Source organism: Neomonachus schauinslandi, chromosome X (genome assembly GCF_002201575.2).
Source record: "Neomonachus schauinslandi chromosome X, ASM220157v2, whole genome shotgun sequence".
NCBI classification, from domain to species: domain Eukaryota; kingdom Metazoa; phylum Chordata; class Mammalia; order Carnivora; family Phocidae; genus Neomonachus; species Neomonachus schauinslandi.
Genome location: NC_058419.1, coordinates 85,172,578 through 85,196,116, shown reverse-complemented (window position 1 = coordinate 85,196,116; position 23,539 = coordinate 85,172,578). Strand labels below are relative to the sequence as shown.

Genomic DNA, 23,539 nt, shown 5'->3' with positions numbered 1-23,539 from the left:
AGCCCCGCATCGGGCTCCCTGCTCGGCGGGAAGCCTGCTTCTCCCTCTCCCACTCCCGCTGCTTGTGTTCCCTCTCTCGCTGTCAAATAAAATCTTGGGGGAAAAAAAAAATCTTTTTTACAGGGCGCCTGGGTGGCTCAGTCAGTTGAGCGTCTGCCTTTGGCTCAGGTCATGCATCAAGCCCTGCTTTAGGCTTCCCCGCTCAGCAGGGAGTCTATTTGTCCCTCTGCGCACCGCCCCCCCCCCCCGCCCCGTTCGTGCGCGCATGCTTGCGCGCTCTCTCAAATAAAATCTTTTAAAAAATTGTTTTTACGTGGTTTCTAGCTCTGTCAATTTTTAAAAGGCCTAGAAACAATTCCCTAACATCCAAATTGTGGTCTCAAAACACTATTACCACAAAAAAACAGGGTTCCTTGGAGAAATGGCTGATTCCAAGCCAGAAATGGGAACTATATAAAAAGCCTGGAACATCTTGTAACACCAGAAAGCAAAGACGCTACCAAAGACTCAGGAGCCAATCTGAAGGGGTTTCTGCTCACCAGAGATAGGGCAGTTTGATTCATAATGAGGATAAGGCAATGTTTGATTAAAATATTAAAAAAATATTAGTCACCTTTTGAATGATGCTACAAAACCAACTCATTATTTTTAAAAGTGGTAAACAAATGGGAAAACACACATAACTGAAATGGAATTCCTGGAACTAACATATAAGCAAATAACAGATGAGAGGCAATCCTCTTTATAGAAGTATTCCAGCTAATCAAGGCACGATAGAATATCACCATTTTGCAAACATTAATGAATACATACAAGCAATAATCACCGAGAACTCATAACTACAATAGACAACCAGGCACTGCATGCCTTCTGATGTCATAGCAGCTAGGAAGTAAACTTGCTAAAAGAAAAAAATAAAACCCTGGATCTGATCAAACTTCAAAATCTAACCACCAATTTACAAGAAAAAAATAAGGGACAGAGGAATATATTAAATACCATAGGGTACTTAGCAAAGTTCAGAACGTGGGAAACTAAAAGACAAATTAACCAGTTACTTAAAAAAAATAAAAGGGGGGGAAAAAGATAGCTGGGAATCATTTGTAGGTTATGAGAAGAATCCAAGTAGCTATGAGAACATTCAGCACCCAGATCCTGATTTCTCAGTACCATTCCCCATCAAAAGGAAAAAGTCCTTGGAGAAGCTGCTGATTCTAGGTCTGAAACAGGGAAAGTACAGTGTGAACCTGGAATATATTTTTGTGCTAGAAAGTGCTCAAAGAATGATGGGGTCATGTTAAGAGATGGAGGAGCCAGCCCGAAGGGACTCCTCCTGGACAAATTGAGGACAATTTGAACATCAAAGTGAATAATGACAGAAGACATTAATGCATTATAACACACTGAAAAATAACAATCTGAGTCCATACTAAAATTAATTCATTAATGGGATGGGGCAAAAGAAGAGTGCCAACTTCTAAATGGAGAAGGAATGGGAGAAAATTCCCCCTTTTTCCAACCATCTTATAAATTGATTCAGGCAAAGAATCCTCTGTGAATGTTAAAACGCTGGGTAAAAATTTTTGAAAATGGGATATTCATCATTTGGCAGTTCCACAAAATGTTAAACATGTGGTCCAACAATCCCACTCCTATGTCCATACTCAAAAGGAATTAAAACCTTCACCTCCACAAAACATTCTACATGAATGTTCATAGCAGCTTTATAATGGCCAAAAAGTGAGATCGACCTAAATACCCATCAGCAGATAAATGGCTAAACAAAAGTGGTGTATCCAGACAGCAGAGTATCATTCCACCAGAAAAAGGAATGAAGTCCTGATACGTGCCACACCATGAATGAACCTTGAAATCATGCCAAGTGCAAGAAACCAGACATGAAAGGCCACATTTTGTATGGTTCCATTTACATGAAATCTCCAAAATAGGCAAAACCATAGAGGCAGAAAGTGGCTGCCAGGGGATGGGGGAAGGAGGAAATAGAGACTGACTGGTAAGGGGTACAGGTTTCTTTCTGGGGTGATAATGTTCTAGAATTAGATAATGGTGATGGTTTCATAACTTGGTGAACATACTAAAAATCACTGAATTTGTATACTTCAAAAAGAGCAAAGTTTAGGGTAGGGTCTGAATTCTATCTCAATAAAGCTATTTTTAAACAAAGATAAGATGTTTTAGGAGAGCAAATCTGATCGAAATATCTCAACTGAATGGAAACAGGTAATCCAACATGGACTTAGAGCAGTAGTGCCTATGCCTGTGACTCAGGTGGGCCCGGCTTCAGATAAAGCGGTGAGAAGTGAGAATGGGAGAAGTGGCAGGGCGTGAGCGGGGACTGGCACTTACAAGACGCTTATCCACCGGGAAAAGGAGCTATGCAGAAACTTCTGGGTGAGCACCAACTTAAGGGGAGTGGTCTGGTGGGTGTGGGACAGGGGTGAGGGGTGTCACTCTTATGTCTGAGGTATTCATGTCCCTGTCCAACAAGATCAAAGGGTCACAAGCTTTCTCCAGACATTCCTGAAAGCCCTTTCAGAGGTCCTCACCCATGGCTGACAAGCTGGCACCTCCTGTCCCTGTCGTCTGAGTCAATGCCACTCACCTGGAAAGCTCCAAAAGGAGATTTTTGTTTCTGCTAGGCATGGCTCTTCTACCTCCAATTTGAGGATGAGGTCTGGTTTGGTCACCTGTGGCCCTGCTGATGAGAAATGACAGTGATACCTCCTGGATCTTCAGAGCATCTGAGAAAGAGGGCAGTGGGGTCTGGGGCAGCATGAGAGACCGATCACTTGACACAGTGGTCCAATGGTCAAGTCGAACCATTTCACCTGGGTTTTGAGTTCACAAACACTCTGTTAGGAAACTTCGATCCCTGGAACTCAACGTCCAACTTTTCAAGCAGTTCAGAGACCTTACAAGTTTTCCAAACTGAGAAAGGAAAGGCCCTCTATCAGACACAACAATCATAAGCAGCAAAATTACCTGAGGAAGCCATTCTTACCCACAGAGACCAGGCTGCTGTAGGTCTCCAGCATCACTTCTCTGTACAGAGTCTTCTGTGGAGGGTTCAGGTACTGCCACTCCTCTGGGGTGAAATCCACAACCACATCCTCGAATGTCACGAGTCCCTGTAATTGCACATTCCTTTTACTCTAAAATACTGACCACTGGGTGATGAGGATGAAATGTAGGGAACTGCTGATTGGGTTCCCAGTTCGTGATGATGACTTAATACAGGATGCCTACCTTGTTGGAAAATCACAAACCATGGCAGAAAAACTATTCCATCAACTACACGGAATATTCCATGAGTGTATAGAATATATGTAAGACAATGTGGTATTTGCACAAGGATAGACAAATAGTCCAGTAGGACTAAAGAGAGAATCCAAATGCCATATGGGCACCTGAGTTATGATAAAGTTGACACTGCAAGGCAGTGGGGAGAGGATGATCTTTTCAAATAAATGAATTTAGCCACTAACTCACCATACGCAAAAATGAGCTACAGAGAAATTGTAAATCCAATGTGAAAGATAACACAATAAGGTGCCTAGAAAACAGTACAGGAAAATGTTTTCATAGTCTTGGTGTAGGGAAAGAATTCTAAAACAAGATGTGAAAAGCGCTACTCATGAAGGAAAAGATTTAAAAATGTTACAAGATTAAAAGTACAACAGTCAGGGAAATACAAATCAAAACCACGATGAGAGAGAGACCACCTCACAGCTGTCAGAATGGCTAAAATTAACAACACAAGAAACAACAGGTGTTGGCAAGGATGTGGAGAAAGGGCGGTGGGAATGCAAACTGGTGCAGCCACTCTGGGAAACAGTATGGAGGTTCCTCCAAAAGTGTAAAATAGAGCTACCCCATAATCCAGCAACTGCACTACTAGCTATTTACCCAAAGGATTCAAAGATACTGATTTGAAGGGATACATGCACCCCGATGTTTACTGCAGCATTATCAACAATAGCCAAATTATGGAAAGAGCCCAAACGTCCATCGACTGATGAATGGATAATGAAGATGCGGTCTATATCTACAATGGACTAGTACTCAGCCATAAAAAAGAATGAAGTCTTGCCATTTGCAACGTGGATGGAGCTAGAAAGTATTATGCTAAGCGGAATAAGTCTGTCACAGAAAAGTAAATAACATAATTTCACTCATAAGTGGAATTTAAAAAACAAAATGAATAAGGAAAGGGGAAAACAAGAGAGAGAGAGGCAAGCCAAGAAACAGACTCTTGACGATAGAGACCAAACTGCTGGTTACCAGAGAGGAGGGGGTGGGGGGATGAGTGAAACAGGTGACAGGGATTAAGGAGGGCACTTGTGATGGGCAGCGGGTGTTGTATGCCAAGTGTTGAGTCATTCTATTGTGCGCCTGAAACTAATAATACACTGTATCTTAACTAACTGGAATTTAAATAAAAACAAAAAAATAAAAGTAGAACAGTAAAAAGGCAAGCTTTAAATGGGGAGATTATCTGCAACAATCAAAAATGATAAAGGGATCTTATCTGGAACATATAAAACCCCTGCAAATCGGGGCGCCTGGGTGGCTCAGATGGTTAAGCGTCTGCCTTCGGCTCAGGTCATGATCCCAGGGTCCTGGGATCGAGTCCCGCATCGGGCTCCCTGCTAGGCAGGGAGCCTGCTTCTCCCTCTGCCTCTCTCTCTCTCTCTGACTCTCATGAATAAATAAATAAAACATTTAAAAAAAACCCTGCAAATCAGTAAGAAACACAAAAACAACACCAAAAAACAGAGAAGAGATGTGAATATGTACTTCACTAAAAACAAAACCCAAATGGCCTATGAGCATAAGAAAATGTACTCAACCCAATCAGCACTCAGGTAAATGAAAATTTAAGCCATGCTGAGACACTCCTACGCCCCCACTAAAAAGGTTATTAATTAAGCAGACTAAAATATCATAAGATTGTGGTGAAATGAGAACTCTCACACTTAGTAGGAATATATACTGGCAGAGTTGCTTGGGGAAATTGACAGTGTTTACTAAAATTAATGATTTGCATACATTATGATGCAGCAATTCTACTTCTAGGTACACAGCTTAAAGAAAATCATGCATATATGCTCTAGAAAACAAGTACAGGATGTTCACAGAAGCACTACTTCTAAAACTAAAATGTGGAAAAAATGCAGATGTCCCTCAACAACACAATGGGTAAACTGTGGCACATTCAATGGGATCCTGCCTGGTGATGAAAATAAATGAACTACAAACCACATATCCAACACAGGTGAATCTCACAGATGTACCGATGAGCACAAGAATGCAGACACCAGAGTATATCCTGCATGATTCGATTTATATATAATAAGAGCACAGGCAAGGCCAACCCATGATGTTAAAAGTCAGGAGAGCGATTACCTTTGTGGGTGGTACTGATTGGGAGAGGGCAAGAGTGGGGATTCTGAGGTCCTTGTCCTGTTCTAATCTTGACCTTTATACTTAAAAATTACTTTCACCAAAAGTGCAAAGGCAGTTCAAGGGAAAATGGGAGTTCCCATTTCAACAAACGATGCTGGAACAATTGGATCTACATATGCAAAAACAAAGAACTCCAGCAAATACCTCCCACATGTATAAAACTCAAAACTCAACACAGATCGCAGACCTAAATGTAAAATCTAAACCTATAAAATTTCTAGAAGAAAATATAGGAGGGGCACCTGGGTGGCTCAGTCAGTTAAGCATCCAACTCTTGATCTCAGCTCAGGTTTGATCTTGGGGTTGTGAGTTCAAGCCCCATGCTGGGCTCCACGCTGGGTGTGGAGCCTACTTACACACACACACACACACACACACACACACACACACACACACAGGAGAAAATCTTTTTAACCTTAGGTTAGTCAAGTATTTCTTAGATGGGACAGCAAAATTCAAAAGACAGTCTTAAGAGAAGAAAAAGCCACAGAATGAAAGAAAATATTTACAAATCACATTCTGGCAAAAAAAAAAAAATTGTATTGAGAATATATAAAGAACTCTAAAAACTAAAAAAAAAAAAAAAAAGAAAAAAAAAAAAAATTTATTTAAAAAATAAAAAAAAATCTAAAAAAAAAAAAAAAAAAAAAAAAGGCAAAAGAAAGATATTAAGCCAAAGAAGATATACAAATGAGAAATAAGCACATGGAAAGATACTTAACATCATTAGTCATGAAGAAACTGCAAATTAAAACCATAACGGGAGTTCGAGACGGCCCTGTGGGAAGACCAGGAAATCGCCTCCTTCCATGGACACAACAAACTTACAGCTCTATATAGAATAATTTTCCTCTAAAAAGGACCTGAGAACTAGATGAACAGCAGCACCTCCACAACAAAAGACAAAGAGACACAATGAGAAGGGCAGGAGAGGCAGTGACAGAACCTCATGTGGGACCCCACATCAGGAGTGGTGACCCCCCACAATCAGAAGAGATCACAAAAACATGGAACTCTACTCAAAGAGTAAAAGGACTGTGTCCCACATCAGCAACCTCCGAACCTGGGGGCCCGCACCAGAAAGCCCCCAAAATGTTTGGTTTTGAAAATCAATGGGGATTAAGACCAGGAGAATCATAGAATGTAGGAAACATAGAGCTCCCATTCTTTTTTTTTTTTTTTAAAGATTTTATTTATTTGACAGAGAGAGATACACTGAGAGAGGGAACACAAGCAGGGGGAGTGGGAGAGGGAGAAGCAGGCTTCCCAGAGAGCAGGGAGCCCGATGTGGGGCTCAATCCCAGGACCCTGGGATCATGACCTGAGCCAAAGGCAGGCGCCCCTAGAGCTCCCATTCTTAAAGGGCTCTCACGCAAAACCCACTCACCCTGATATCCAGTGCAGAAGCAACAGATTGAAAAGTGCCTAGACCATAAGGGAGAGAGACACACTAATTTTTTTTCCTTTATTTTTTAAAGATTTTATTTATTTATTTGTCAGAGAAAAAGAGAGCACAAGCAGGGGAAGCAGCAGGCAGAGGGAGAAGCAGGCTCCCCGCAGAGCAGGGAGCCCAATGTGGGACTCGATCCCAGGACCTTGGATCATGACCTGAGCTGCAGGCAAATGCCCAACCGACTGAGCCACCCAGGCGTCCCAAATATATGTTATATTTATATAAATTTAAGTGTCCCAGAAATTCTATGAAATTTCTAAAACTCTGGTATTTCCTGGTATAAAGTTATCAATCATATCTAGTTGTTATTTTTTTTTAAGATTTTATATATTTATTTGTCAGAGAGAAAGAGAGCACAAGCAGGGGGAGCGGTAGGCAGAGGGAGAAGCAGACCCCCTGCAGAGCAGGGAGTCCGATGCAGGGCTCGATCCCAGGACCCAGGGATCCTGACCTGAGCCGAAGGCAGACGCTTAACTGACTGAGCCCCCCAGCGCCCAGCACACGCTAATTCTAAAGCAGCTGCCACAGAGACAGGAACTTACAAGGACTTTATCTGGGGATGGATGTGCTGGCCAACAGCATTTTTGCAATCTCATCCTAATTTGCTGGTGATGAAGCCAACAGGCACCATTTTTGGTGCCTACTAGCACCAGAGGGCATGCTCTGCCCATCCCATGCCATGGCGGGGCTGGGCTAGCACCCCACGCACCATGCAACCCTCACAGAGACCAAGCCACAGGGAGGACAGGTGACCATCCCAAGCCCCATTCTCCTTGCTCAGTGGCCAAGATGCCAGCAGGCCCGGTCAGTGACCTGACCTGTACCTTCCCACATAGTGGCTAAGCTATAAATGGATAGGGTGAGTGCCCTGAGCCCCGCCCTCCCCATGCAGAGACCAAGCCACAGTGGAAGGGCAAGCAGCTTGAATCCCACTCTCCCCATGCAGCAGCCCAGCCACGACAGAGCTGGGCAAGTGCCCTGAGCCCTGCCCTCCCCACACAGCAGCTGTGGTCCTATCACAGCCAGCATGCACATGCAGCCCACACAAGGGACACCACAGAATGCCTGACTCTGGGGGCCCAGGGAGACTTTTGGGCCACATGGAACATTTCCTACACAAGACTGTTCCTTCAAGACTGAGGGAGGTAGCTGTTTTACCTAATACATGTAGACAAACACAGAGAGACAAGCAAAATGAGGACACAGAGGAATATTTTCCAAACCAAAGAAGGCAAACCCTCAGGAAAAGACCTTAATGAAATAGAGATTAGTAGCCTACCCGATAAAGAATTCAAAGTAATGGTCGTAAAGATGCTCACTGATCTCAGGAGAAGAAAGGATGAACACAATAAGAACTTCAACAAAAAGAGGGGACGCCTGGGGGGCTCAGTCGGTTAAGCATCAGCCTTCAGCTCAGATCATGATCTCAGGGTCCTGGGATTGAGTGTCGGGCTCCCTGCTCAGTGGGGAGTCTGCCTCTCTCTCTCTCCCTCTCCCTCTGCTCGTGTTCTCTCTCTGTCACAAATAAATAAATAAAATCTTTAAAAAAAAAAAAAAAAAAAACAAAGAACTTCAACAAAAAGAAAAAATATGTGGGTACCTGGGTGGCTCGGTAGGTTAAACATCTGCCTTCAGCTCAGGTCATGATCTCAGGGTCCTGGAATCGAGCCCTGTGTCAGGTTCTCTGCTCAGTGGGGAGCCTGCTTCTCCCTCTCCTTCGGCCCCTCCCCCCAACTCATGCACACACTCTCTCTCTCAAACAAATGTCTTTTGAAAAAAAAAGAAAAAATAATGTAAGTACCAAACAGAAGTTATAACTAAACTGAAAAACACACCTGAGGGGTTCAAAAGCAGAACAGATGAAATAGAAGCACAAATCAGGGAAGCAATGGAAAACATCCAGAAAGAGCAGCAAAGAAAAAAAAAAAGAACTAAAAGAGTAAGGACACCTTAAGAGACCACTGGCACAACATTAAGCAGAATAACATTTGCATTATAGAGTTCCAGAAGGTAGGAGAGAGAAAGGATCAGAAAAATTATTTGAAGAAACAATGGCTGAAAACTTCCCTAACCTGGAGAAGGATACAGACATCCGGTTTAAGAAGCCCAAAGAGTTCAAAATAAGATGAACCCAAGGGAAAACACACCGAGACACATTACAATTACAATGGCTAAAGTTAAGGATACAGAGAAAATCTTAAAAGCAGTAAGAGAAAAGCAAAGTATTATGTACAAAGGAAACCCCAGAAGTCTATCAGATTTTTCAGCAGAAACATTGCAGACCAGAAGGGAGTGGGATGACATATTCAAAGTGCTGAAAGGGAAAAACTGCCAACCAGGAATTCTCTACCCAGAAAGGTTATCATTCAGAATTGAAGGAGAGAGTAAGAGTTTTCCAGATAAGCAAAATCTAACAGAGCTCATCACCACTAAACTGGCCTTACAAGAAATGTTAAAGGGACTTCTCTAAGCTAAGAAGAAAAGGCACTAATTTGTATTTTAAAAAAGAGCTATATAGCAATACTTGTATCAGACAAATTAGACTTTAAAACAAAGACCATAATGGGGCGCCTGGGTGGCTCAGTCGTTAAGCGTCTGCCTTCGGCTCAGGTCATGATCCCAGGGTCCTGGGATCGAGTCCCACATTGGGCTCCCTGCTCCACAGGAAGCCTGCTTCTCCCTCTCCCACTCCCCCTGCTTGTGTTCCCTGTCTCGCTGTGTCTCTCTCTGTCAAATAAATAAATCTTAAAAAAAAAAAAAAAAAAAAAACAAAGACCATAACAAAAGACAAAGAGGGTGCCTGGGTGGCTCAGTTGGTTAAGCGACTGCCTTCAGCTCAGGTCATGATCCTGGAGTCCTGGGATCAAGTCCCACATCGGGCTCCCTGCTCAGCAGGGAGTCTGCATCTCCCTCTGACCCTCCTCCCTCTCATGCTCTCTGTCTCTCATTCTCTCTCTCAAATAAATAAATAAAATCTTTTAAACAAAAGACAAAGAAGGGTACTACACAATGATAAAGGGGTCTATCCAACAAGAGGATATGACATTTGTAAATATCTATGCACTGAACACAGAGGTGCCTAAATACATATAACAAACATTAATAGAAATAAAGAGAGAAATAGCAATACAGTAATAGTAGGGGACTATAACCTCTCACTTAAATCAATGGATAGATCATCCAGACAGAAAATCAATAAGAAAACATTGGCCTTACACAACACATTAGACTAGATGGATCTAATAGACAGATACGTAACACCCCATCCAAAAACAGGAGAATACATATTCTTGAGTGCACAGGGAACACTCTCCAGGATGGACCACATGTTAGATCACAAAACAAGTCTTAACAAATTTAGGAAGACTGAAATCATATCAAGCATCTTTTCTACCACAGTGGTATGAAACTAAAAACCAATTACAAGACCCAACTGGAAAAACACAAACATATGGAGACTAAACAACATGCTTTTAATTAACCAATCAAGAAATCAAAACGTAACATGAGGGGCGCCTGGGTGGCTCAGTCGGTTAAGCATCCAACTCTTGGTTTCAGCTCAGGTCATGATCTCAGGGTCTTGAGACTGGGCCCCAAGTCAAGCTCTGTGCTCAGCATGGAATCTGCCTGGGATTCTCTCCCTCTCCCTCTCCCTGCCCCTCCCTCCGCTCATACATGTGCATGCGCTCTCTCTTGCTCTCTAAAATAAATAAAAATCTTAAAAAAAAAATAACATGACACAAATGAAAATGGAAACACAATGGACCAAAATCTTTGGGACACAGGAAAAGGAGTTCTAAGAGAGAGAAGTTCAGAGCAATACAGGCCTACCTCAGGAAACAAGAAAACATCAAATAAACAATGTCTTAACATTCAAGGAAATAAGAACAAAGCCCAAAGTTAGTAGAAAAAAGGAAAGAATGAAGATCAGAATGGAAATAAATAGAGACTAAAAGCACAATAGAAAACATTAATGAAACTAAGAGCTGGTTCTTTGTAAAGATAAACAAAATCAACAAACTTTTAGCCAGACTCAAGAAAAGAGACAGAGCCCAAGTAAAATCAGAAACAAATGAGGAGAAGTTATAACTGATACCATAGAAATACAAAGGACTGTAAGAGAATACTATCAACAATTATACACCAACAAATCAGACAACCTAGAAAAAATGGATAAACTCCTAGAAACAATATCTTCCAAGACTGAATCATGAAGAATTAGAAAATCTGAAGACTGATTACTAATAATGAAACTGAATCAAGGGCACCTGAGTGGCTCAGACAGTTAAGTGTCTGCCTTCGGCTCAGGTCATGATCCCGGGGTCCTGGGATCAAGCCCCACATTGGGCTCCTGGCTCAGCGGGGAGCCTGCTTCTCCCTCTCCCCTCTGCCTCTCTCCCTGCTCATGCTCTCTCTCTCTCTCTCTGTATCTCTGTCTCAAATGAATGAATAAAATCTTTAAAAAAAAATTTTTTAATTAAAAAAAATTTTAAAAGAAACTGAATCCGTAATCAAAAAACTCCCAACAAACAGAAGTCCAGGTCAAGTTGGCCTCCTCAAATTATTCCAACTCTTGAAGAGGAAGGAACACTTCCACACTCATTATACAAAGCCAGCATTACCTGGATACCAAAACCAAAGACACTACAAAAAATTACAGGCCAATATCCATGATGAACATAGATGCAAAAGTCCTCAACTAAATATTAGCAAACCGAATTCAATAAAACATTAAAAGGATCGTACCCCATGACCAAGTGGGATTAATTCCATGCATCCAAGAATGGTTTAACATCTATAAATTGATCAATGTGATACACCAAGAAAAGCATTTGACAAAATTCAACATTCATTTGTGATAAAAACTCTCAACAAATTGGGTATACAGAGAAGGTATCGCAACACAATAAAGGCCATATATGACAAGCCCATACCTAATATAATACTCAACAGTGAAAAGGTGAAAGAAAGCCTTTCCTCTAAGATCAGAAACAACATAAGGATGTCCACTCACCACTTTTATTCAACATAGTACTGAAGTCCTAGCCACAGTAATTATGCAGGAAAAAAAAGAAATAAAGGAAATAAATGGGAAGAAGTAAAACTGTCACTATTTGCAGATGACATATTATATAAAAAAACCTTAAAGACTCCACCAAAAAAATCATTAGAATAAATTCAGTAAAGTTGCAGGACACAAAATTTATACACAGAAATCTGTTGTGTTTCTATACACTAATACCAAACTATCGAAAGAGATATTTTCTTTTTTTTTTTTTTTAGATTTTATTTATTTATTTGACACAGAGAGAGAACAGCAGGAGAGGGAACACAAGCAGGGGGAAGGGGGGAGGGAGAAGCAGGCCTCCCGCGGAGCAGGGAGCCCGATGCGGGGCTCGATCCCAGGATGCTGGGATCATGACCTGAGCCAAAGGCAGACGCTTAATGACTGAGCCACCCAGGCGCCCCCATCAAAAGAGATATTAAGATAACAATCAGATTTACAAGTGCATCAAAAAAAACCCTAAAATACCTAGGAGTAAATTTAACCAAGGACATGAAAGACATGTATTCTGAAAACCATGAGCCACAGATGAAAGAAACTGAAGATGACACGAATAAATGGAAAGATACCATGCTCACAGACTGAAAGAAATAATATTGTTAAAATGCTGTAGCTAAAGCAATCTATAGATTTAATGCAATCCCTGTCAAAATACCAAGGGCATTTTTCACAGAACTATAACAAATACTCCTAAAATGTATATGGAACAACAAAACATCTCCAATAGACAAAGCAATCTTGAGAAAGAACAAAGCTAGGTATCATGCTCCCTGATTTTAAACTATACTACAAAGGTATAGTAATCAAAACAGTATGGTACTAGGAAAAAACCGACACACAAATCAATGGACCAAAATAGAGAACCCAGAAATAAACCCATGCTTATATGGTCAATTAATCTAGAACAAAGGAGGCAAGAATATAACAATGGAGAAAAGACAGTCTCTTAAATAAATGGGTGCTACATGCAAAATGGGCAGCTACATGCAAAAGAATGAAACTGGACCACTTTCATACACCATATACAAAAATAAGCTCAACGCCTGGGGAACACCGTAGGGAGATTATTCACTCTTCTTGGAGTGCATGCCTGAGAGGCAGCACTCATGGAGACACCTCCCTGGGAACAAAGAAACTGGCCAGCGCCATTTCGATTCCCCACCCCTCAGCATACATAGAGCCATCTGTGGCAAGCAGTATACACTGATGCTGGCTACCTGACTTGCTTACACCAAGCCCCACACCCCTGCAGGCAGGTGGAACTGCCCTTCTCAGTCATGCTTGCCTCAGTCCCAGCACAGCAGGCCCCTCCCCCAGAGACCAGCACAAACCCCTGTCCACGCCACAACTCCTGACCAGGGAGTTTTTTCTGCAGGGCCTCAGTTTCAGTGAAGTTGGTGACAGGTCTCATTTAACAAGCGGACCAGAGCACACCTAGTTCAAACTTGCCACATTTCAGGCCAGGGACCAAACACTGCCCACAGCAGGCAGGGAGAGCCTCCGCAGATGACGGGCCTGCAGGACAGAGCAGCCAGAACACAACAGCAGAGCTCACGCAGCACACACTGGAGACACTCCGTGAAGTGCCAGGGCCTGGGCACTCCATGGCCTCTTCATAAGGCCATTACTTTCAGAAACAGGAGACATAAACGGCTTCTCTACCACACAGAAAAAGGCAGAGACTTGGATAAAATGTGAAGACAAAGGAAATTATCCCAAATGAAAGAACAAGGCCATGGCCAGAGATCTAACCGAAACAGATATAAGTAACATGCCTGATGGAGAATTTAAAGCAACAATAATAAAGATACACACTGGGTTTGATAAAAGAATAGAAGACATCAGTGAGACGCTTGCCGAAGAGAGAAAAAAGTTAAAAAAGAATCAATCAGGGGCGCCTGGGTGGCTCAGAAGGTTAAGCGTCTGCCTTCGGTTTGACTCTCACCTCAGGTCTTGATTTCAGGGTCATGAAATTCAAGCCCCATATTGGGGGGGGGGTCTACTTTAAAAAAAAAAAAATTAACCAGAGATGAAGAGCGCAATAAACAAGATTAGAAACACACCTGATATAACGAACAGCAGGCTAGAAGAAGCAGAGGAATGAACTAGTGACCTAGAAGACAAAGTAATGGAAAGTATGTAATGAAGATGAAGAAAAGAGAGAGAAGAATCATGCAACATGAGAACAGACTTAATAAACTCAGTGACTCCATCAAACGTAGTAACATTCGTATTGTAGGAATCCCAGAAGAAGGAGAGAGAGAAAGGGGGGGTAGAAAATTTATTTGAAGAAATAATAGCTGAAAACTTCCCTAATCTGGGGTTGGAAATAGACATCTAGATCCACAAAGCACAGAGAACTCCCATCAAAATCAACAAAAGCAGGCCAACACGAAGACATATTGTAATTAAATTTGCAAAATATACTGATAAAGAAAAAATCTAAAAAGCAGTAAAACAAAAGAAGTCCTTATTGGCACCCAGCTGGCCAATCAGTACAGCATGTGACTCTTTATCCCGGGATTGTGGGTTTGAGCCCCACGCTGGGTGTAGAGATAACTTAAAAAATAAAATCTTAAAAAAATTTAGTCCTTGGGACGCCTGGGTGGCTAAATTGGTTAAATATCTGCCTTTGGCTCAGGTCATGATCCCAGGCTCTGGGATCGAGTCCCGCACCGGGCTCCTTGCTCAGCGGGGAGCCTGCTTCTCCCTCTGCCTGCCGCTCCCCCTGTTTGTGCACTCTCTCTCTGACAAATAAATAAATAGAATCTTAAAAAAAAATTAGTCCTTAACATACAAGGTAAGACCCATAAGGCAGATTTATCAACAGAAACTTGGAAAGCCAACAAGGAGTCGCATGATATATTCAAAGTGCTGACTGGAAAAATCTGCAGCCAAGAATCTATCCAGCAAGGCTAACATTCAGAATAGGAGAGATAACAAGTTTCCCAGACAAACAAAAAATAAAGGAGTATGTAACCACTAAACCAGCCCTGCAAGAAATATTAAAGGGGACTCTTTGAGTGGAAAGGAAAAACCAAAAGTGACAAAGACAAGAAAGGAACAGAAAAACCCTCCAGAAACAGGAAAATGGCAATAAATGCATATCTATCAATAATTGCTCTGAATGTAAATGGACTAAATGCTCCAATCAAAAGACATAGGGTGTCAGAATGGATAAAAGAAAACAAGATCCATCTATATGCTGCCTACAAGAGATTCATTTTATTTCACTTTTTTTTTTTTTAAGTAATATCTACACCCAGTGTGGGGCTCAAACTCACAACCCCAAGATCAAGAGTCACATGGCTACTGAGCTAATCAGGCACCCCATACAAGAGAATCATTTTAGATCTAAAGACATCTACGGATTGAAAGTGAAGGGACAGAGAAAAATTTATCATGCAAATGGATGTCAAAAGAAAGCCAAAGTAACTACTTATATTGGACAAACCAGACTTTAAAACAAAGACTGTAACAAGAGACTGAAGCAGTGCACTATATCATAATAAAGGGGACAATCCAACAAGATATTACAATTGAAAGTATTTATGCACCCAACCTGGAAGCACCCAAATATATAAAACAATTAATAACACGTGCTTTCTTTAATGTTAATAGTGTCCTTGTTTATGTCTAATATCTGGTGCCCTTGCAAGTTACTTTTATTTGTTGTTATTATTATTTGTTCTTGACTATTAACTGTAAGAGGTAACAAAGTGTCTTTGGTAAAAAAAAAAAAAAAACAATAACAAACATAAAAAACTAATTGATAACAATACAATAATAGTAGAGGATATTAACACCCCACTTACATCAAGGGACAGAAAATAAACAAGGAAACGATGGCTTTGAATGACACACTGGACCAGATGGACTTACAGATATATTCAGAACATTCCATCCTAAAACAGCAGACTACACATTCTTTTCAAGTGCACATGGGACATTCTCCAGAATAGATCACAGATTACATCACAAAACAGGTCTCAAAAAATACAAAAAGACTGAAGTCATACCATGCACCTTCTCTGACTGCAACGTTATGAAACTTGAAGTCAACCACAAGAAAAAAATCTGGAAAGACCACAAACACACAGAGGTTAAACAATATGCTACTGAACAATGAATGTGTCAACCAGGAAATCAAAGAAATAAAAAAAAATACACGGAAACAAATAAAAATTAAAACACAATGGTCCAAAACCTTTGGGATGCAGCAAAAGCAGACCTAAGAGGGAAGTATATACCAATACAAGCCTACCTCAAGAAGCAAGAAGAAAATCTCAAATAAACAACCCAAACTTACACCTAAAGGAACTAGGTAAAAAACAACAAATGAAGCCCAACGCCAGCAGAAAGAAGGAAATAATAAGGATTAGAGGAGAAATAAATGACACAGAAATTTAAAAAAAACAATAGAACAGATCAATGAAATCAGGAGCTGGTTCTTTGAAAAAATTAATAAAATTGAGGGGCGCCTGGGGGGCTCAGTCAGTTAAGCGTCTGCCTTCGAGTCAGATCTCAGGGTTCTGGGGTCAAGCCCTGCAATGGGGAGTCTGCTTCTCCCTCTCCCTCTGCCCCTCCACCTGCTCATGCTCACTCGCTCTCTCTCTCATAAATAAAATCTTTTTAAAAAATTAATAAAATTGATAAACCTCTAGCCAAACTTATCAAAAAGAAAAGAGAAAGGACCCAAACAGATAAAATCATGAATTAAAGAGGAGAGATCACAACCAACATCACAGAAACACAATTATAAGAGAATATTATGAAAAACTATATGCTAACAAATTGGACAACCTAGAAGAAATGGATAAATTCCTACAAACATATAAGCTACCAAAACTGAAAGAGGAGGAAATAGAAAACTTGAACAGACCCATAACCAGCAAGGAAATTGAATCCGTAATCAAAAAACTCCCAACAAACAAAAGTCCAGAGTGCTCACTTCAGCAGCACATATACTATGAAGTCCAGGGCCAGATGGCTGCACAGGCAAATTCTACCAAACATTTAAAGAAGAGATAATACCTATTCTTCTCAAACTATTCCAAAAAAAAACAGAAAAAGAAGGAAAACTTCCATACTCATTCTATGAAGGCAGCATTACCCTGATACCAAAACCAGATAAAAAACACCACTAAAAAAGAGAACTACAGGCCAATATCCCTGATGAACATGGATGCAAAAATTCTCAATAAAATACTAGCAAACCAAATCTAACAATACATTAAAAAAATCATTCACCACAATCAAGTGGGATTTATTCCTGGGTTGCAAGGGTGGTTCAATATTCACAAATCAATCAATGTGATACATCATAGAACCATACCATCATTTCAATAGATGCAGAAAAAGCATCTGACAAAGTACAACATCCATTCATGATAAAAACCCTTAACAAAGTAGGTTTAGAGGGAACATACTTCAACATAATAAAGGCCATCTATGACAAACCCACAGCCAGCATCATACTCCGTGGGGAAAAACTGAGAGCTTCTCCTCTACAGTCAGGAACAAGACAGGGATGTCCACTCTCACCACTTTTATTTATCTGAGTACTGGAAGTCCTAGCTACCACAATCAGAGAATGAAAAGAAATAAAAAGTATCCAAATAGGCAAGGAAAAACTAAAATTTTCACTATTTGCAGACGACATGATACTGTACATAGAAAACCCAAAAGACTGCACCAAGAAACTGCTGGAACTGATACACAAATTCAGGAAAGTCACAGGATACAAAATCAATGTACAGAAATCTGTTGCATTTCTATACACCACTAATGAAGCAGCAGAAAGAAAAATTAAGGAATCAATCCCAGGGGCACCTGGGTGGCTCAGTCAGTTAAGCATCTACCTTCAGCCCAGGTCATGATCCCAGGGTCCTGGGATCGAGCCCCACATCAGGCTCCCCACCCGATGGGCAGCCTACTTCTCCCTCTCTACCGCTTACGCTCTCCCACGTTCTCTCTCTCAAATAATAAAATCTTAAAAAAAAAATCAATCCAATTTACAACTGCACCAAAACCAGTAAGATACCTAAGGAATAAACCTAGCCAAAGAGATGAAAGACCTGTACTCTGAAAACTAAAACACTGATAAAAGAAATTGAAGATGACACAAAGAAATGGAAAGACAGGGGTGCCTGGGTGGCTCAGTCAACTAAGCATCAGACTCTTGATTTCAGCTCATGTCATGATCTCAAGGTGGTGATATCAAGCCCCACATGAGGCTTCAGGCTCAGCATGGAGTCTGCTTCAGATTCTCTCTCTCCCTCTCCCCCAACTCATTCTCTCTCTCCCTCTCTCCCCCTTCTCTCTTTTTTTTTTTTAAAGATTATTTATTTATTTGACAGAGAGAGAGAGCACAAGCAGGGGGAGTGGCGGGCAGAGGGAGAGGGAGAAGCAGGCTCCCTGCACAGCAGGGGAGGGAGCCCAATGTGGGACTCGATCCCAGGACCCGGGATCATGACCTGAGCTGAAGGCAGTCATTTAACCAACTGAGCCACCCAGGCGCCCTCTCTCTCTCTCTCTCAAAATAAATTAAGTAAAATCTTGAAAAAAGAAATGGAAAGACATTCTGTGCTCATGGATTAGAAGACCAAACATTGTTAAAATGTCTATACTACCCAAAGCTCAATCTACACATTTAATGCAATCCCTATCAAAATACCAACAGCATTTTTCACAGAGCTAGAACAATCCTAAAATTTGTATGGAACCACAAAAGACCCCAAATAGCCAAAGCAACCCTGAAAAAGAAAAGCAAAGCTGGAGGCATCACAATTCTATAATCAAAACAGTGTGGTACTGGCACAAAAATAGACACACAGGTCAACAGAACAGACAAGAAACCCCAGAAATGAACCCGCAACTATACGGTCAATTAATCTTGGTCAAAGCAGGAAAGAAGATCCAGTGGGAAAAAGTCTCTTCAACAAATGGTGCTGGGAAAACTGGACAGCAACAAGCAAAAAAATGAAACTGGACCACTTTCTTACACCATACACAAAAATAAACTCAAAATCGATGAAAGACCTAAATGTGAGACATGAAACCATAAGAATTGTAGAAGAGAACAACAGCAGTAACTTCTTTGACATGGGCAGAAGCATCATCTTTCTAGATGCCTCCTGAGGGAAGGGAAACAAAAGCAAAAATAAACTAGTGGGACTTCATCAAAATAAAAGCCTTCTGCACAGTGAAGGAAACAATCAATAAAACTAAAAAAGCAACCTTCAGAATGGGAGAAGATATTTGCAAATGACATATCTGATAAAGGGTTAGTATCCAAAACACCTAACGAACTTATAGAACTCAACACCCCATAAGCAAATACTCCAATTAAAAAATGGACAGAAGGTGGCACAGTTTGTTAATAGTCGGACTCTTGCGGGGCGCCTGGGTGGCTCAGATGGTTAAGCGTCTGCCTTCGGCTCAGGTCATGATCCCAGGGTCCTGGGATCAAGTCCCGCATCGGGCTCCCTGCTAGGCGGGGAGCCTGCTTCTCTCCCTCTGCCTCTGCCTCTCTCTCTCTGACTTTCATGAATAAATAAAAAAAAAAATTTAAACAAAAATAGCCGGACTCTTGCTTTTGGCTCAGGTTGTGATCTCAGGGTTGTTGAGATCGAGCCCCACGTCAGGTTCCATGCTCAGCACGGAGTCTGAGTGGGATTCTCTCCCTTTCCCCCTCCCTACTGTGCTCTCTCTTTCTCCCTCAAATAAATCTTTTTTTAAAAAAAATGGGCAGAAGACATGAACAGACATTTTTCCAAAGAAGACGTCCAGATGGCCAACAGACACATGAAAAGATGTGTCACTCATCATCAGGCAAATGCAAATCAAAACTACAATGAGTTATCACCTCACATCTGTCAGAATGGCTAAAATTAACAACTCAGGAAACAACAGATGTTGGCGAGGATGCAGAGAAAGGGGAACCCTCTTATACTGTTGGTGGGAATGCAATACTCTGGAAAACAGTATGGAGGTTCCTCCAAAAGTTAAAAATAGAGCTACCCTACAGCCCAGCAAATGCACTACTAGGTATTTATCCAAAGGATACATAGTGATTCGAAGGGGCACATGCACCCCAATGTTTATAGCAGCAATGTCCACAAGAACCAACCTATGGAAAGAGCCCAGATGTCCATCGATAGATGAATGGATAAAGAAGATGTGGTGTATATATACAATGGAATATTATGCAGCCATCAAAAAGAATGAAATCTTGCCATTTGCAACAACGTGAATGGAACTGGAGGGTATTATGCTAAGCAAAATAAATCAGTCAGAGAAAGACAAATGCTGTATGGTTTCACTCGTATGTGGAATCTAAGAAACAAAACAGATGAACATAGGGGAAGGGAAAGAAAAATAAAATAAGATGAAAATTGAGAGGGAGGCAAACCAAAAGAGACGCTGAACTCTAGGAAACAAACTGAGGGTTGCTGGAGGGGAGGTGGGGGGGATGGGGTAACTGGGTGATGGGCATTAAGGAGGGCACTTGATGTAATGAGCACTGGGTATTATATACAACTGATGAATCACTAAATTCTACCTCTGAAAACTATTAAAAAATTTAGATTTATTATAAACTACAATAAAATACAAACAAAAACTTTCCAATTTTTTCCCAGAATACCAACTGAAGTAAGTAATTTAAGAAAAGATTCCTGAAAATGCAAATGGACCTGAGTGTCCCAGGGCAGTACAATCCTAATTTTTAAACAATGTGCAGGGGTCACTATGAACCCCGTGTCACCAGCAAAACCTGTCAACGATTTGAATGTTTTACTTAAAGTGGAAAAGCAGCTTGCAGTGACATCAGCTTTAAAAATGAAACATCTGTAAAGCATGAAAATAAATACATCTTTAAAAAAAGTTAAAAATGGGCAGAAGACATGAATAGACATTTTTCCAAAGAAGACGTACAAATGGCTAACAGACACATGAAAAGATGTTCAACATCACTCATCATCAGGAAAATACAAATCAAAACCATGATGAGATACCACCTCACACCTGTCTGAACGGTTACGATCAACAACGTAAGAAACAACATGCACCCCAATGTTTATAGCAGCGTTATCTATAATAGCCAAATTATGAAAACAGCTGTATGTTAACTAACTGGAATTTAAATAGAAGCATAAAAAAAAAGACAGCGTGGTACTGGCAGAGGGTTAGATATATAGATCAATAGAACAGAGCAGAGTCCAGAAATAGATCCACAAATATGCCAACTGATTTATGACGACCTGCAAAAGCAATTCAAAAGAGAAAAATGATCCTTTCAATAAATGGGATTGGAACAAATGGAATTCCATATGCAAAATAATAATCCTCAACCTAATCCTCACCCCTTATATAAAAATTAACGCAAAAGAGATCATAGGTCTAAATGTAAAACCTAAAACTATGAAACTTACAGAAAGGAAAAAAAATCATGACACAGGATCCACAAAGAGTTCTTAAATATGACACCGAAATCACCATCAAGGAAATAATTCATAAATTGGACATTTTCAAAATTAAAAATTCTTGCTCTGTGAACAATACTGTTAAGAGAATAAAAAGACAAACCACACAAACTATGTATCTGACAAAGGACTTGCACACAGAATATATAAATAACTCTCAAAGCTCACTAGTGAGAAAACAATCCAATTTTAAATGGGCAGAAGAGTTGATTGAACACTTCATCAAAAAGGATACACAAAAAGTAAATAAGCATATATAAAGATCTTAAACATCATTAGCTATTAGTGAAACCCAAATTAAAGCCATGATGAGATACCAACTATACTGCTAGAATGACTAAAATTAAAAATACTGACAATACCAAGTGCTGACAAAAATGTGAAGCAACTGTAATTCTTATACATTGCTGGTGGAAATGAAAAATGATTCAACCATTCTGGAAAACAATCTGGCAGATTCTTAAAAAGGTAAACATACACTTACCATATGACCCAGCAATCCAATATTTATTCTAGAGAAATGAAAACCTATGTTGACACAAAAACCTGTGTATGAAGATTTAAAGTAGTTTTACTCATAATTGCCAAAAACTGGAAGTAATTCCAATGTCTTTCACCAGGAGAATGGATAGATAAGCTGTGGTACATCAATACCATGGAAGACCACCCAGCAATAAAAAGAACTGACACACACAGCTTGTCTGAATCTCCAGGGAATTATACTGAGTAAAAAATATCCTGTTTCAGAAGGTCACATACTATATGATTTGATTTTTATCACATTCTTGAAATGACAAAATTCTAGAAATGGAGAATGGTAATTCCTAGGAGTCTAAGAAGGGGAGGATTGGAGAAAAGGGATGGATTTGGCTATAAAAGGGTAACATAAGGTATCCCTGCAATGCTGGAGCTATGTCTTGACCACAGCAAAGTCAACATCCTGGTCATGACATTATACTATAGCTTTGTAAGATGTACTATTGGGGGAAACAGGTAAAGGATACACAGGATCTCTCTGTATTATTTTTATAATTGCACGTCGATTGATTATCTCAAAAGAACGTTTAATTTTTTTAAAAAAAAAACGTTACATACCACATGATTCCTTTTATATGACATTCTTGAAAAGATAAAACTGTAGTGACACAGAACAGATCTGTGGTTGCCTGAGGTTACAGGTGGGGAAGGACAGAACCATAAAGGGATAGCATAAGGCATTTTTTTGGCCTGATGAAACTATTCTCTATCCTATAGATTAGTTACACGCATCTGTATTCATGAAATGCCTTCATCTCAGCACTGACCTTAACAATGCCAAATGTGTTCACATTTATTGTACTGGACAACAACAAAATCAATATTCCTGCACACTAATTTAAAAAACATTTTTTTAGTGAAAGAAAAAAGATGGTTGGCTGTGAGCATCTGCAGGACTCTGTCTCTTGGCCAAATGAGAATCCAAAGTTGGACTGATAAAATTACTTCGGAAAAATGATTTCAAGAAAAATTTCAAGTTCCCTAAGACATTTTATTCCCAAATTACACCTTGACATTATGTCTCCAGCTCACTGAGGAATGCTCTAAGAAATACCGGCAGGAAACCAGGCTGTGGTTGAAGACAATTCCACCATCCACATGAAGACTCAGAAAAGAAATGCCATGGAAGGCAATTCCAGGAAACCTTTACTTCCCTGAGGACTTGGTGTGCTCTCTCCTGATGAGTAAGGTGAGCCAGCTTCCTAATTAAGTTTCCCTCTGGCAGCCAGAGGCTCGAAGAAGAGAAATCCGTAAGTCAATGTTAGTATCTGTCACACCCTAAGTCCTCCGCATGTCTACACTCTAACCTGGCCTTGCTGCTGTCTCTCATTCGCCCTGATCCTAATGCTTATTTACAAATAATTTCCTATCTTATGTCAGAAATTCCTACATAGCTCATCACATCCATGGTACCAAACAAAAAAAAAAAAAGAGGAAGGAACAGACTACATACTTACCTGGGGTTTGGCCATTTCCTGCTCTTCTTGGGAAAAGGCAGAGATGTGCGAAGCC

General features: G+C 40.5%; 1 protein-coding gene across 1 annotated transcript in view; it reads right to left on the bottom strand.

Moving 5' to 3' along the window:
• The window catches only part of ZNF182 (zinc finger protein 182), a 29,084-nt gene extending 5,545 nt beyond the window's left edge, over positions 1-23,539 (bottom strand). The window contains exons 1-3 of the mRNA XM_021679516.2: positions 23,485-23,539; positions 3,023-3,149; positions 2,624-2,716 (exon numbers count right to left, since the gene is read on the bottom strand). Coding sequence (XP_021535191.2) covers positions 2,624-2,716; positions 3,023-3,149; positions 23,485-23,499 — 235 coding nt within the window. The 5' untranslated portion in view covers positions 23,500-23,539. The remainder of the gene's footprint in view (positions 1-2,623; positions 2,717-3,022; positions 3,150-23,484) is intronic.